This window comes from Mirounga angustirostris, unplaced genomic scaffold (genome assembly GCF_029215605.1).
Source record: "Mirounga angustirostris isolate CCGP_5_RB_7025 unplaced genomic scaffold, mMirAng1.0.hap1 SCAF_15, whole genome shotgun sequence".
In the NCBI taxonomy this organism is placed as follows: Eukaryota; Metazoa; Chordata; class Mammalia; order Carnivora; family Phocidae; genus Mirounga; species Mirounga angustirostris.
Window position 1 is genome coordinate 69,094,884 of NW_026991723.1, and position 16,527 is coordinate 69,111,410.

General features: G+C 45.7%; 1 protein-coding gene and 1 non-coding gene across 4 annotated transcripts; both read right to left on the bottom strand.

Annotated features, from left to right (window-relative positions):
• Nucleotides 1-4,584: 4,584 nt before the first annotated feature.
• LOC123850321 (U6 spliceosomal RNA) lies at nucleotides 4,585-4,694 on the bottom strand. Its single transcript, XR_006792287.1, has one exon. It is a non-coding gene; the product is annotated as a U6 spliceosomal RNA (small nuclear RNA).
• A 6,629-nt stretch (nucleotides 4,695-11,323) lies between these two features.
• On the bottom strand, nucleotides 11,324-16,285 carry KLF4 (KLF transcription factor 4). Of its 3 annotated transcripts, none has more exons than XM_064580094.1 (5): nucleotides 15,693-16,285; nucleotides 15,456-15,576; nucleotides 13,789-14,782; nucleotides 13,525-13,689; nucleotides 11,324-12,177 (listed from the first exon to the last, which is right to left on the bottom strand). In XM_064580094.1, exons 1-5 carry the CDS (start codon nucleotides 15,695-15,697, stop codon nucleotides 12,080-12,082), a joined length of 1,383 nt encoding a protein of 460 aa, XP_064436164.1. In that variant the 5' UTR covers nucleotides 15,698-16,285; the 3' UTR covers nucleotides 11,324-12,079. The 3 variants fall into 3 exon arrangements, with proteins under 3 accessions (XP_064436164.1, XP_045738818.1, XP_045738817.1); XM_045882862.3 differs by having other exon boundaries at nucleotides 11,324-12,423; nucleotides 15,693-16,281; XM_045882861.3 differs by having other exon boundaries at nucleotides 11,324-12,423; nucleotides 13,525-14,782.
• Nucleotides 16,286-16,527: the final 242 nt, after the last annotated feature.

The following is a 16,527-nucleotide window of genomic DNA, read 5'->3' on the forward strand; positions in this document are numbered from 1 at the left end:
GAACCTTCCACTATGGGGGAGATCAACTTTCTACATTTTGAAGAAGACCATTTTAACTTCTTGATCATTAAGTGGAATGATTTTTTTTTTCTTTTTTACTCAGAGGATTTAAATTGAAACATAAAAAAAAAAAAACCCTAATCCACTTAGGTATCAAGAACCTAAATTGTTCTGGGGTGTCTGGCTAGCTCAGTTGGTAGAACATGGACTCCTGATCTCAGGGTCATGAGTTCAAGCCCCACATTGGGTGTGGAGCCTACTTAAAAAGAAAAGAGAATCTAATTTGTTCCTCTTTGACAGTGAGAGGAAAAAACCACCAACATTAAGGGTTTGGTACTCTTACTCGAGTCAACAAATATTTATTGAGTACCTGCAACATGCCAGGCATTTTACTAGAAATTGTCCTACCCCCTCACTCTAGAGGGGAGCTAGGCAATAAATGGATGCAGCATATATTATATCTCAAGTAATGATAAGTGCCATGAGGAGAGATCGAGCATGTGAATGAGATAAAGAATAACAGGGGCAAGGTGGCATGGCTTTATTATGGTCTGGGAAGGCTGCCCCAAGGAACTGATGTTTGAGTGGTCCTTCTAGAGTTTTCTCAATGGAAATATACCCCAAAACACACCAATGTGAATCTATTTTACCAAGTTGGATCCTACTATATAATGTTTCCCATCTCATTAGCTTCAGAACATTCTTCTTTGTGTGTAGAATAATATATGGCTCAAGAACATGGGACTCAGGGGCGCCTGGGTGGCTCAGTCGGTTAAGCGTCTGCCTTCAGCTCAGGTCATGATCCCAGGGTCCTGGGATCGAGCCCTGCATCGGGCTCCCTGCTCAGCAGGAAGCCTGCGTCTCCCTCTCCCACTCCCCCTGCTTGTGTTCCCTCTCTCGCTGTGTATCTCTCTGTCAAATAAATAAATAAAATCTTAAAAAAAAAAAAAAGAAAAAGAAAAGAACATGGGACTCAGAATCAGGTTTAAATCCCAGCCTCACTGCTCAATGGTTTTGTGACTCTGGACTCTCTTTGCCTTAGCTTCCTCAGCCTTAAAATGAGGGGAATAATACTGCCTATCTCACAGGGTTATTGTGGGAAATCAATGAAAAAAATGTATGTAAAATGTTGAGTATAGGAACAGCATGCAGTAAACCTCAATAAATGTTAGCTCTTATTTATTATTGTTTACCAGATAATTTTAATGGAGCATGGTAGTCCATTCTAGGACTTACTTAACCATTGCCTTACTGTTGGACACTTAGGAATTGAATACAAACCAAAGTCAGATGATATGAATGAACAAAAGGAGAAACATAAAACAGCAACAAAACCCGAATGTAGAAAATGTGCCCAATCAACACATTTTCTAGGAGAGACTCATTTCCCTTATGACATTCCTGATGCTGAATCACATCCACACATTAAAAATCTGTCCATTTGAGGGATGGGGTAACTGGGTGAGGACATTAAGGAGGGCATGTGATGTAATGAACACTGGGTATTATATAAGACTGATGAATCACAGGCCTGTACCTCCGAAACCAATAATACATTATATGGTAATTAATTGAATTTAAATTTTTAAAATGTTTTTTAAAAATCTGTCCATTTGCCACCTATGCCTAGGTTAGGGGACCCCTGGGTCTTGTCTGTTAATTTATGGTCAATTTATGGCCTCATGTGCAGGCTGAGGATGAGGACCTGGATAAGTCAGGCCAGAATGAGGTCGTGCAGTGACGGAAATGTGGGGTACTTGGGCCTCAGCCGTCTGCCTCCTGCAAAGAAGCCTTCAGGTGACACGTTCTTTGGAACTTCTTCCCAGCTGTCCCTCATTTGTTCCTTGAGTACTAGCTACCTTCCAGACTGTGCCCTTGTGTTCTGAAGAGTCTTCCCTGCCTCTGAGATCTGAAATGGCCCTCTGAGTCATTTGTTCATGCCCTGTGGCACATACTCAGATCTATTTTAGGTTGCGATCCCGTTTAGGGGAAAAGGGATTATCTTTAGATATTGGGAGCATCAGGAGAATGTTGGCAGAGCAGTGTGGAAGATGCCAAAGAGGGAGTGTCTCCCGTGGGACGAGACTGAGAACGTGGGCTCAAAGCACAGCGGACCAACAGGCCCCTCCTCTCGGCTGACCTCACAGTCTGCCGGTGTTCTCCGAGTGTGCGCTCTTCAGCAACAAACTTTCTTAGGCTTACCTCCAAGTGGCTGGACTATCAAGAGGGCTGCGAGTCTTTATTCTAATTGATTACATACATAAAGTGCTTTGGAATCAGTGAATGAAATATTGGAGAGGAAAAGCAATGGCTTATTTACTCTTGATGATTTTATAGAGGCTGTGGTGGTGCTGGGATGCAGAAACAGTCTGTCCTTTCTTGAGTCATTCTCCAAACTGGATCATAGAGGAATGTGGTGTCTTTTTAATAGAATGACAGATAAGATTACTTGTTTCTATTAGCAAGAGGGATGGGTTAGGTCAGTCTTGTCCATGTAGCTTCCTGTGCACCAAACATATCCCCTGTTTAGATTAAAAAATAAGCACATTCCAAGGAGGTGAGGAGCAGATAATCCTCCAAATGAAATTAGCTTTACTTCATCTGGGAGGCAGTGTGATGTGGCAGAAAGAGCCTGGGGATAGGAGCCCGTAGACCTGGGTTCTGATCACAGGGGAGGGTGTGACCTCGGGCAAGTCATTTGACTCCTCCGGGTCTCAGTCTTCTCTACTACAAAATGGGTATGAAAACAAATTCTTAAACATCTAGCAAAATTCTGGACATATCATTGGTGCTCAATGAATGTGAATACTTTTCATCAACCTCCAGCTCATTCAACCAGCAATTCCAAGTCCAGGTGCCAAGCACATTCATCCTGACGCACGAGAAATGTTTTCCTGTGGTCAATTTTGATAAAGGAGCAAGAAACTGAAGAGTTAAAAAGAAAACAAACAAATAAACCACGCATCCTAAACCCACAATCTAAGAAATCGTCCCTCCTCACAGTTTCTATTCTAGGTTTTATGTTGCCAATCTGGGAATATTGTCAAAGCAAATATTAGTTAAAAGTTGTTTACCAAGGGACAGGTAATTAAATAGTGTGTACAGCGGAGACTATTGTTATCACAAACCTAAAATAATTTTTCTCTAACCTTTATTTATAAAAGAAGACGTTGGACAGACGTGTTCAAATGTGTCCCGAGGCGGCCAGGGGATTTTTTTTCTTGTCATTTCCTTTTGTAGACCCAGTGTCTGATTGGACCACTGTAGCGCTCTCTTCTTTGGTTGTTTGTTTTTAAACAAAGTGCCCGTGCATTCTGATTAAGGAAATAAATGAAATATGTGTGTACCTATACCTATGAGTTATTTGTCAGTTCCTAAATAGATTACTCGATCAGTATTGCCGGAGCCCAAGTAGACTCCACCATTCATAGAGAAAATCAATCTATCACACTCCCTTAATCAGTGCAAACATTCGGCCAAGCAGTTTTATCAATTTTTTAACATGTAGTATCGATTGTGTATCAGGACAAGAAAATGAAAATAAAGAACTCTAAACCTGGAAGAGGTCATGCATTTCCAAATGCAAATTGAGATCCAAACATTAAACAATAGGGATCTTCTAATCCTTTTACAAAGGCACAAATTGCAAATCAGACTCCCATGCCGGAGTGGCTTTGCCTAACAAAGTCTTTAATGCAAAGAATCCCTTAGGCAAAGACTCCTCTGTTTCTACAAGCTTTGGCACCAAAAGAGCCTTAGATGTCAGTTATGCTCCCTACCTATAAAGTTAATTGTGCCTACAACAAAATCAGGTTGTCCCCCTGGTCTAGATATACAATCGCCAAAACCGTAGAAAGGTGTCTTGGTTTGCAGATTGTTTCATTTTGCCTGAATCATTAATTCCAACAGAAGTTCGAAATATTTTGTTGAATAAGGCTGAAACCTTCATGCTAAACCTGAATAACACGTTTTAACATGCTTTAACATGCACCTGATAAACAAGTTGGATGTATCTAAGATAATAAGCAATCAAGAAAATTGTAGGGGGAAAAAATGGTATATGTCATTATAGTTAACGTGGTTGAGTCTGTTAAAGAACTATCCAATCACTTTCTAAGAGAGATAAACAATTTTTACTGGCTAGGATGCTGATTTTGACTTAAGTTACATTTTATACCCCCTATGGGGCAATGATACCAGGAAAAAAATATCTGCAGACTTGCATATTTATATATTCTTGTTCATCTTTGGTTCTCCTGCCCTTTGCACCAGTGGCTGGTCAAGTAGGTCTTTGAGCAGATTATATATGTTTGAACAGGAATTGCAGGGGAAGAGAAAGAAGCAGAACAAAACCAGAAATATATATTAACACTTTTATGGAATGGCTCCTATGTTCTCCATAGAAGGGAACAGTGGTAAGTATTGTAGTAACTGACTTAGGGGCTGATAGCACAACACTAATAGAAGTACTATAGAGAACAATGAAATACTTTTTTTGGACATCAGCTCACAATGTGACCCTGAATTTAGAATGTTTTTTATTCCCTCTGTTTTTTTCCTTCCTTCCTTCCTTTCTTTTTTTTTTATTATATGGAACACTTCATGAATTTGCATGTCATCCTCACATGGGGGGGGGCATGCTAATCTTCCCTGTATTGTTCCAGTTTTAATGTATGGGCTGCCAAAGCAAGCACCAGAACTTTCCTTTTAAAACCATCCTTTTTGCATGGTGTTTTTTAAAATTCTTTATGCCCCTCTAATCTTCCCTTGGGTTCTCAGGATACAGCCGTCAGCTGCTGGCCTGTTAACCGAGACTGAGGTAGTGGTTGGTGTTCTGATCTGAACTTGATGTGACCTTGGGCAAGCTAGTTTAGATGGGCCTCCATTTTCTCCTGGAGTTAAATGATCTTTTTTTTTTTAAAGGATTTTTTTTTTGAAGATTTTCTTTATTTATTTGACAGAGAGAGACACAGCGAGAGAGGGAACACAAGCAGGGGGAGCTGGAGAGGGAGAAGCAGGCTTCCTGCTGAGCAGAGAGCCCAATGCGGGGCTGGATCCCGGGACTCCCGGGATCATGACCGGAGCCAAAGGCAGACGCTTAAGGACTGAGCCACCTAGGCGCCCCTGGAGTTAGATGATCTTGAAGACACTTTCCTGCTCAGAAAGTCTATGTAATTTTATTTATTTATTTATTTCAACGTCTGTGTAATTTTATAGCTTTACAGCTTGCAGTCTGTTCCCCATTCCTCTGTGAGGCAGAGAGGAGGCATTTGTCAACTTCATGCACTGTTTTCTAGATTCAGTTTACTTAGACATGTTCAGAAGTCAGAAAACTGCTGTCATGCAAGCAGCAAGGAGAGTTTCAAGCTTGAAGAGTGGCAAACCAGGTGGGTGGTGGTTTCACAGTCACCGATGGATGACCCTTTCTTATTCAGGTAGACTGGCTCACCTAGGAACCTACAGTGTAAAGTGCCTTTGTTAAGCTTTTATTTTTTTTATTTTTTAAAGATTTTATTTATTAATTTGCCAGAGAGAGAGCAACAGAGAGAGAGAGAACAAGCAGGGGGAGTGGCAGGCAGAGGGAGAAGCAGACTCCCCACCGAGCAAGTAGCCCAATGCAGGGCTCCATCCCAGGACCCTGGGATCATGAACTGAGCCAAAGGCAGACGCTTAAGCGACTAAGCCACCCAGGCATCCCTTTGTTAAGCTTTTAAAGTATGATTTAAAAAAAAACAAAAACAAAAAACCCCTTAATTGTCATAGGCATACAGGACACATAATTTTGCCCTTGAAAGAAGGCACAATAGACCTCCAAGGATGAGGATAAAACATTGCCTTTTGGGGGACTTTTTCCAAATTCTGGCTTCCTGAAGGCCATGCCCAGTGGTCCCCTGTTTCCTGTGGGTCACCTGACACCCATCTGCCTCCCCCAAACCACAACAAACCCCCTAAATGAACAAAATTCTTTCCAGAATCAATGCAGAAATTCACCTGGCAAGAAAGAGTCCTCTGAAAAGAGATGCCAGGATTGGGGGCTAACTATTCAATAACTGATTAATTTTTTTTCAATTAAATCCAGTAGCATTGGGTATTTAAGGGCAAATAAGGAAAGTTTCCAGTGCCCTCCAGGAACTCCTATCTATTGGAGGAGCCAGACCCATGAAACCTTGCAATACGTGAGGATAAGAGTTTAATGAAAGATCTAGATCGACTGAAATGAAGGAGACTTTTAATAAAAGCTGGGCTTTGAAGGATATATAGGAGCTGTCAGGGGACTATGGTTTTTTCCAGAAGCAGCAGAGACCCACCTCTGTAAGCAAAGGCTCAGAGGCTGAAACAGGCATGGTGCTTTGGGGGTCAATTAAGGAGTGATTGGTTATTTAAGGAGAGAATACTGGACACTAGGTAGGGGCCATAGTTGGAAGGTTGACCGTGTTAAATCTTTATCCCCTAGGAACTGGGGACCATGGCAGGTTAAGGAGTAGGGGACAGAGTGGCCAGATCTGTTTGACCAGGAGAGCCGTGTGCTAGGCCAGAGCTGGGGATCAAAACAGGAACTTTTTCTTCTACCTCGAACTCCAAGGATAGATTGTGCTCCTGGTATAGTGGCCGGCTTAAGAAACATCTGTGGGAAACTCGGGCTTCCCTGTTAGTCTGCCTCGAAATAGCACATTGGTTGGGAGGCAGAAAGTCTGGGGCTTTTTGACTCTTTATTTATTTATTTTTTTCTGGGAGGTATTTTATTTTATTTATTTATTTTTTAATTTTTTATTGTTATGTTACTCACCATACATTACATCATTAGTTTTTGATGTAGTGTTCCATGATTCATTGGCTTTTTGACTCTTTAGAGGGTTTATTGGAAGAATCTGGATATTGGCAAATCCTTCTAAATTGGGGAATATCCATTTTGCTTGTAACTTACCTGCCCAGCAGACTGAAGACGGGAGTATTAGGAGAAAAATGCCTTGAGTATGTCAGCAAGAATGAGAAACAAAAACCAAACACTAACTCGTAAAGGGAACCTCAGTTTCCCATTTCATCCCTACCTTCGTCGTGAGGATCTACAGGAGGTAAAGGAGAGTGTACAGGCTTCAGAGGTCTCACCAGCGTGTGCAGAAGGGATTACCATACACCAGCGAAGTGACCTGGTCAAACAGGAGACATGCTTCCTGAAACAGTCCCTTCTATCTGTCATGTCTAGGGTCTCTGCTTGTGGCTGACCCTGATTCACTTACCTCCTAGCTTTCAGCAAGTGTGTCTAGAGTTCCTTCAATATCTCTGTAAGTTATTTACCAATTTTAGCTTTTAAGTGGGTATGCAGATACAGCACCTGAGTGTCGCAGTGGTTTGGTCACCATTCAGTAACCTGTTGATCCAGTGCCAGTGAGTACAGATTCAAATATCATAGGTGACATGGGTTTTAGAACCCCACTCAACCCCCCTGGGCTGGACAGGTTTGACTGTTGGCCCTCATTGACTTTAGATCATTGCCAAACCTCCACCTGAGGCACCATCCATATATCGGTTGGTCTATCTACCTACCTACCTACCTACCTATCTACCTATGTCTCCATAAAGAGCTATTTCTCTTGTCTTTTGCTCTGCTTAGATGATATCATGTACGATGGACATGAAAAGAAACATAAAAGGATGACACATGGTCCTCACACTTTAGGGTATCATTATAATTATTGTGCGGTATCGGTGAAAAATGCTCTGCTAGGTATAATCAGATGTCAAAGGGATCCTGGAAATGTGAAGTTGCTTTTTGTGGTTGTGAGGTTGTATTTATTTCCTCCTTTTCCTTTAAGAACAAGTGGAGGACATTTGGGAGGGCAGGTTGCAACATGCTGAGTTGTCTAGGGTGCCGGAGAAGACCGAAGCGATTCGAATAAGTATTACATCAACGGTATCATGGAAAACAATTAAAAAGGTGGACTCCCAGTGTACGTGATTCCAGAGAAGCGGTTTGATTGATACTCCTACCCTAGGCGCCCTCCTTTTGCCCAGCTAAGCTAACTGGCTCTGGGATCCTCCTAGATATTAGCCCGAAAGAGTTTCTCTGTTTATGCTAACATGGCAGCAGTTGGTTTCCTCTGGGTTTTGACTGCAACCAGGGCATTGAAGCTCTAGGTACCTGCATCAGGATTTAAGAATATTAGTTTTTCAGGAGATGGTAAGAAATTTACTCAAGATTTACTTTTTTGTTCTAAGGTAAAGGCTTCCGAAGGGTGTTTGTTTCCAACTTTCGTTTTAGTTTCACTTAATATGAAAAAAAAAAAAAAGAGGCTTTATTTTCATACAGCATTCTGATTTAACAGTAGTTCCTTTGCATTTTCACAGGTAGAACATTCCATGATATATTCCACAGCATTCATTAGGTAGAGAGCTCTTGGTAGTTTTATATGAAATATTGTTGAATGACTCTGCATGTGAACAGTGAATGATAGTTTCATAAACAAACTTTAGGAAGCATAGATTCAGTTTAGCCCTATAAAAACATGTCACTATGGGCGCCTGGGTGGCTCAGTCAGTTAAGCGTCTGCCTTCAGCTCAGGTCATGATCCCATAGTCTTGGAATTGAGAACTGCATCCGGGCTCCCTGCTCAGTGGGGAGTCTGCTTCTCCCTCTCCCTCTGCCGCCCTCCCTGCTTGTGTTCTCTCTCTGACAAATAAAATCTTAAAAAAAAAACAAAAAACATATCACTATACACTAGCCTCTAGAAGGTGCTAAGAAAATATGAAGAAATAGAATACATAAAATATATAAGTAAAATGATAGAAGAATGGAATACATAAACTAAAAAGGTTTATGTAGGACTGGATTGTGTCTGTGTGTTTGAGAGAGGAAGAAGGGTGGGGGGGAGAAACTAGAATATGGACTACAAATTCACTTAGGTATGTGTGGTGGTGTGTTGAATGGGGCTTCAGAAGCCAGAACATACAATAGAACAGGTGGCTGACATAGCTATTAAATTTAGATACTCCCATATATCAAAATACAATAGGTACCATCACTCACTGATTGTTTTAATAGTTTCCCTGTGGACTCACTTCCAAGGCAAAAGGACTGCCTCACCTGGGCTTCCTTATATGTAAAGCAATTATATGTAAAAATTGTTAATCTCCAAATATGAAATAACTTTGCATGTTTCTAAAAACTGGAACAATTTTGGAATGGAAAAGAATTATTCCCTCAACCGTCCTACTTGAGATGGTGAAGGTTCCTTTTTTAACAAACCGAAACAATTAATTGTAGGAAGTTAAGCAGATTTTCAGGTAGAAAGAATATTTTGCTGGAAAGGGAATTTTGCTGGACAAGAAGAGAGAGACTGAAAAAGTCTGTTGATGTGTAGGAAACACTATTGTTCATCTTGTGTCTGTGTGTGCGCGCAAGTTAAAATCCAGGACATATAAAATTAAATGTCATAAGAAAATGTAGTTAAGAAGGCATCTCAATTGTTAGGTGCTTTTTATTATACAGTATAAACGGCTCTGTAATGTGGTAATGACAGGACACCTCGGCACTCAGAACTGATAGGTACGAGAGTAAATAGTGTTAGCTGTTTGTGCATGTTGATAGTTTTGTCCTGTGCCATTTTCGGAAAATCTTCCTTATTCATTGTGGATACTGAAGCTTGTTTTTTCAGGCTAGAAAAGGTTAATGCAAGTGATGGTTCCCTATGACATCAGAAAAATTTTAATTAATATGTTCTGGTATTTGGGGATGTTTCTCCTATTTGAGGGAATAGGTACTTAGCAAACATGAAGATGGTATCAGCCATTCAGTAAACACTTTTCATACACAACCGTGTGCCAGAAGTCTCTGTTTAAGAGAAAAGTGGATTACAAGAGCAAAAACCACAAGGTTAACACAAAAATGCGTTTCCAGTGTAGGGTTTTTAAATGGCTTTAATTTCTCTTTTAAAAATCAAGCCTAAATATTTGCACCTGCATTCTTAAAGTTTTCCCATGTTAAATACTTATTTGGAAACTGTAGAAAATTTAAATGGAGAAAACCAGTATTAATATTTTGGCATTTCCTTCCAGTCCTTCCTCTTAAAGCTTCTGGTGCTTCCCTCTCTCCTTCAATGCACACACACCAACTTATACAATTGGAATTGCGTTTATACTCCTAGATCCTGCTTTTTCCACTTAACATACCATGAGCATTTTTCCATGTCATTAAATATGCCTTGAATATGTTCTTGGCCACATAAAATTCCATCCTATCGATGCACCTATTTTCTTTTAAGCTAAGGCACATGCCATGTTTTCCAGTCATGCTGGACTCTTAAAAGCCAAGGATAATACTTTGTGTTGATCCACCATGAGGCTCTTATGAATTTGTTTTCTATTTGTAAGATGCACCCACACTTCTGGATACTCCATATAATGTATAGTTAATAAGCAGCCTAAAGATGTCAGCTTGACAATGTTGGTCACCATATCACCATTACAAATGTATCAAGTGCCAACAAGGGTCACAAATGCTTTTTCCATTTTGTAACCCCCACAAACAAAATTCAAACTCTTGTGTACTGACCTCAAAGAAGGATCAGTGCAGTTTTAAAGCTGAGTAACTTCAGAAATATGCAACCAGCTTACAAAAACACCACTTAAAAGATGTACTTAAATTTACTTTACACTTAAGTTTTGTGACTGAGTGGTTTCTAATTAACACGTTTCAGTCTGCTCAATCTAGAGGACAGATGAAGTTTTAAAACATTCTGCCAGAAAATTTGGGTCTAACCTCGAGGACTACAGCACATATCTGTAACACACAGGAAGCATAAATGAATACTTAAATCCTCAGGAGGGCACTGTGGAACTACATTCTTAGGGTTCTCTGCTGTGGGAAGGTTCTTTTGTTCCTCAAACTGTTCTGAGTGCAAGGCCCAGCCCCTGAGAAAGATTTTTATATTTTCTTTTAAAGAGAAACCCTAAGGATCTTTTAAAATATGAAACTGGAATGTTGCATATTTTATACTTTCCTATAAAAAACTGAGCATACTGAAGAATGAGCAGTCTGTAACTGGAAATTCATATTCAGGTAAGGAAATTGCTTTCATGTACTTTTTATGCACATTTGGAAAGAGCAAACTGAACCAGGTGATGTTTACTTCTATGATCTCCAATATTCAGCTTTCAGTGTCACAACTTTGATAGTACTGTAAAACTAGCCTTAAAAACGTCTTCTTTTAATCTCTTGCTGAGATAAAAGTTTGGCCTTTCAGTGTGCTGATTTTCACATGCCCTGTGTTTAAACTGAAATTTCTATGACATGCTTTTCCAGGGGAGAAACAGAACAAAAACAATGTTCAGATAAAATATTATAGGTTTATTTAAAACTTAATTCTCACCTTGAGTATGCAAAATACAAACTCCACAAAATGTTCATTTTTTTACTTTGTAGTTTACAAATATACAAAATAGAAGTTTGCTTAAATTTATATTACATATTTATTAAGGCAAGGAACTATATAGAAAAAAACATTTGTTCTGCTTAAGGCATACTTGGGAATAAACCATTGTACAAATTATTGCACATCTGAAACCACAGTGCATAACAGACTGTCTGCATAAAAATGTTAAAAGAAATAAACCAGGCGTATTTACCTGACTTAGGTCATAAATGTAGATCGGAAGACAAAAATAGATTTTCCTTGTCAAAGTATGCAGCAGTTTGAGAACTTTGGCTTCCTCATTTGGTACCTTTAGAACCAAGACTCACCAAGCACCATCGTTTAGGTTATTAAAAACATTTTCTGTACCTGAATTTCTTCCTCTTCTAATATCGTAATAATGGCTTTTAGAAGGCAAAGAGAATACAAGGTGATCTTTATGCTTATATTGCATCGAAACACAATTCAAGGGAATTCTGGTCTTCCCTCCCCCCAACTCATGGATCTAATTTATACCCTGATATCCACACCTTCCAGTCACCCCCTTGGTGTTTTCTAAGTCCAAGAATATTCAAGTTGGCTTTAGCATTGGAATGATAGAAGATCCAGTCACAGACCCCATCGGTTCTTTGATTTGTCTTCTGGTTTCTTTGCGTCTCCTGATTATCCATTCACAAGTTGGCTTGTTGGGAACTTGACCATGATTGTAGTGCTTTCCAGCTGGGTTCCTCCCCCCGCCGCCCCCCACTCCAGGGAGTGGGGGGGAAGACTGTGAAAGGTCAAAAAAAAAATACTGAATTCTCTTCTGGCAGTGTGGGTCATATCCACTGTTTGGGGATTTAAAAGTGCCTCTTCATGTGTAAGGCGAGGTGGTCCGACCTGGAGAAGGCCCGGTCGCACTTCTGGCACTGGAAGGGGCGGTGCCCGGTATGCTTGCGGTAGTGCCTGGTCAGTTCGTCTGAGCGGGCGAATTTCCACCCGCAGCCGTCCCAGTCACAGTGGTAGGGCTTCTCACCTGGGGGAGGGAAAGAAACCCAGGTGAAGCCATCGCTACCTAACGCGGAATTGGCCAAACCGGAGGCCGAGTATCAGACCAATTCCCCAAGCACCCCACTCTGAAAGGGGCCAGCCATGTTTTTAGACCACTTCAAGGCCATCTTCAATTTCAGATCATAAATAGGAATATTAAAAGTATTCTTTTTGCCCTTTTTTGGGGGGGGGAACAGACCTACACTTCCTACACTTATATATCGCTAACATTTTCATTCTTTTGAGCCGAAGTACCAGGGTGATGGAAGTGAATTTAGAACTCTCTCTCCCGTCCAAACCAAGTGATCACATCCTCTATCCCACTACAACTGGGTCGAAAAAGCCATAGGCGGGTACTTTTTTTGCATCAGCATTTCTATTATTTTAATGAATCCTACACCTAAATGACCTTATGTACCTATACTTACATGACATGAAATTCTCTGCAAGTGACCATCTTAAACCACAATCTTGGGCAAATCATAACCATTCAATTCTTGAAATTCAAACAGAACCTACTTATGAAGGCTAGAACTAAAAATAAAAAAGGAGTGTGCATCTGGGAACAACCAGTGAAAATTGCCTAAAAATTAAAAACTGATAAGACGACCTAACATACTTTTGCACTGCAACGTGTAATTTAAGATTTTATTTTTAAGTAATCTCTACACCCAACTTGGGGCCAGAACCCGGAACCCGCAACCTCGGGAACCCACAACCTCGTGATAGAGTTGCACCCTCCACTGAGCCAGCCAGGCGCCCCCGAAGTATAATTTCTTGATTACAAGGGCAATGCCTTGCTCAAAACGAGGAGAGGGCCCACAAGTGGCCTGGAATCTCCCTGCCTTTCAAAAGCCTTACGCCTAACAGAACTGCACATTCAAGCACTTGATACCATCCATCAAGCAAAAGGCTCTTGGGCAAAAAAGGAGGCGCCAGTTTGGTCTGCTGTTCTCTCCTGTGTTCCAAGAGATGGAGGAGATAGACTGTGCCCCACATCCCAAGGGAGGCCCTGAGAAGTGTCCACAGTTAGCCAATGGGCTGCACACCAACCTCCCCGCCCCTTTTGCAGCTTCTGTTCTCCTACCTGTGTGGGTTCGCAGGTGCGCCTTGAGATGAGAACTCTTCGTGTAGGTTTTGCCGCAGCCCGCATAATCACAAGTATGAGTGGCTGTCCTTTTCCGGGGCCACGACCTTCTCCCCCTCTTTGGTTTCGGCTCCTCTGGCATGCAGGAACCAGGAGGCATGAGCTCTAGGGGTGAAGAAGGTGGAGTCAGCATCGGCCCCTGCGCCCGGGAGAGCCGGCACACGCAGGGCTCCCCAGCCCGAGCTATGAATCCCCAGGACTGACCTTGGTAATGGAGCGGTGGGACCTGAGGCTGCATCTGGTCCGGCAAAAAGGGTGGGTAGTTGGGCCCCGGGTGGGGATGAAAGCCCGGGGGTAGCGGTAGGGCAGGGTGACAGTCCCTGCTGCTCAGCAGTTCCTCGGCACCCAGGGTCGGGGTAGTCCTGCTGGGGAGCTGCCGCCCCAGGGGGAAGTCGTGCGCTGGTGGCCGGTGGCCATTGCTGAGAGGAGGTCCAGTGCCCAAGTGGGCCTCTAGGGGCCGACCGACGGTGCACGACGAGACCGCCTCCTGCTTGATCTTGGGGCACATGCGCGGTGGCCCGCCGCTGTAGGGCGCCACCACGACCGGGTGGCTGCCATCCGGGCTGCCTTTGCTAACACTGATGACCGACGGGCTGCCGTACTCGCTGCCAGGGGCACTCAGCGACGCCTTCAACACAAACTTGCCCATCAGCCCGCCACCTGGCGGCTGCGGCTGCTGCGGCGGAATGTACACTGGGTCCAACTCGGGCCGAAGGAGCTCAGCCACGAAGCCGCCCGAGGGGCTCACGTCGTTGATGTCCGCCAGGTTGAAGGGAGCTGTGGGAGGGGGCACGGACTCCCGGCCATAGAGGAGGCCGCCGCCGCCAGTGCTGCCCGGCGCCACGCCCGGGTCCCCTCCGGGCCGGATCGGATAGCTGAAGCTGCAGGTGGAGGGCGCGCTGGCAGGACCGCTGCTCGATGGGGAGGACGAGGACGAGGCTGATGCCGACGAGGACACGGTGGCGGCCACTGACTCCGGATGGGACAGTGAATTGGAGAGGATAAAGTCCAGGTCCAGGAGATCGTTGAACTCCTCCGTCTCCCTCCGGGGTAGGAGAGCAGGGTTGTTGCCGCCACAAGCCGCGCCGACTCCGCCACTTTCCAGGTCGGTGGCCACGGTCGCGGCCGCCAGGTCATAGGGGCGGCCGGGAAGCACCGGGGGAAGTCGCTTCATGTGCGAGAGCTCCTCCCGCCAGCGCTGCGGGAACAGGACGGGAGAGAGACCGTCGGTGCTGGTCCCCTGCTGCCACACTACGTACCGGCGGGCCGGCCGCGCCTATACCGCCCAGGCACCGGGACTGGGCAGACATAAAGCGCCGGGGTACTCCGGGTGCCAGCGCTGCAATCTCGGCCCACCCCCGGGCCCGAGGAGAGGCGGTGCGTCGGTTTGGAGAATGTTATGTTCTGTGTGCCCGATGGCGTGTGAGCAAGGGCCGCGGCTCGGCAGCCCGGGTCCTTCCCCAGCCAGATCCCGGGGACGCTCCAGCCACCCCTGGAATTGGGACACCGAGGATCTCCCTATGCGCCCTCGCCACGGGTACGCCTACGCGCCAAGCTCACTCGGGCCCAGCCCGTGTGCAGGGACACATCCACCTCCCGCCGGTGGCCCCCGCGCCAGCCCTGCCGCCTGCGAGCTAGGAGACGTGTGCCGACCGAGCGTGCGCCCCCGGCGGCTCCGCAGTGTCCGGACCACACGCATGTACAACTAAGCCAAGGGCGCGGAAGCCATCCTAGGAAGACTGCGGGGCCAGTGCGGTGGCCACTCCTTCCCCTCGCCGGATAAGGTTTTGGGTGACCCCTGGGCTCCGTCCGTCCTCACCCCACCCACAGAAGCCCACTGAACGTTCCCGACCTTTCGCGGCAATACTCACGTTATTCGGGGCACCTGCTGGACGCAGTGTCTTCTCCCTTCCCGCCGGGCCGGACGCGAACGTGGAGAAGGACGGGAGCAGTGCGTCGCTGACAGCCATGTCAGACTCGCCAGGTGGCTGCCTGCGGGCCGGGCGGGGCACAGAGGCAGGAGTCAGGGGGCCACTCTCGACCGCCGCTCAGGCGCGTCCCACCGGCCTCCCGCCTTCGCCCCTCCCTGCGCCCGGCGCCGCACCTACCTCATTAATGTGGGGGCCCGGAAGGTCCTCGGGAGTCCGAAGCAGTGGGGGTACCCAAACCCCAAAGTCAACGAAGAGGAAAAAAAAAACTTAAAAACGAAGCCAAAACCCAAACCCCCAAAATTGCCCGAGATCCTTCTTTGGATTAAATATAAACGGGAGATGCCTTTTTAAAAAGTTCCTTTGTATCAAAAGTTCTTAGAAAAGTTGTAAACTCGTAAAAACAGACAATCAGCAAGGCGAGTAAGTAGGTCCGGTGGCCGAGCTGCGCTCTCTTCGACTCAGCAGCGTCCTCCACCACTGTCGCGGTCGCCGCGGCTGTCGCCGTGGGCGCTGGGGCTGTGGCCGGGTTGGCGGGCGGGCGGCGCCGCCAGGTGAGACTGGCCGCGGTGGCGCGGATCTGCGGACTGGGCGGCGGCGCGGGGCGCGGAGTCCGGGGGGCTGCGCGGGGCGCGCGCGGCCATGGGCGCTGGCCGCGGGCGGGTGGGTGGGTGGGGGGCCTGAGGGGCGGGGAGGGGCACTTGGCGGCTCCCGGTGCCGCCGCCGCCGCCGCCCGCCACCGCCTCTGCTCCCCGCGCGCCCACAGCCGCGCTCGCTCTCTCGGGCCGGGGAACTGCCGGCGGCCGCCGCGCGCTCCTTACTTAACTTCTCGGCTCCCGCCCTACCCCCGCCTCCTACCCGCTGTACGCCGCGGCCCGCCGCCAGGCCCCGCCCCTCCCTTTCTTCTCCCCTCCCTCCTGCGGCCCCCCCGCGCGTTGCCATGGCAGCTAAATAAACAAACTCGGCGCACGTGGGGGCGGGGGGAGGGAGGGGCGCGGGCGGGGCCGGCCGAGCC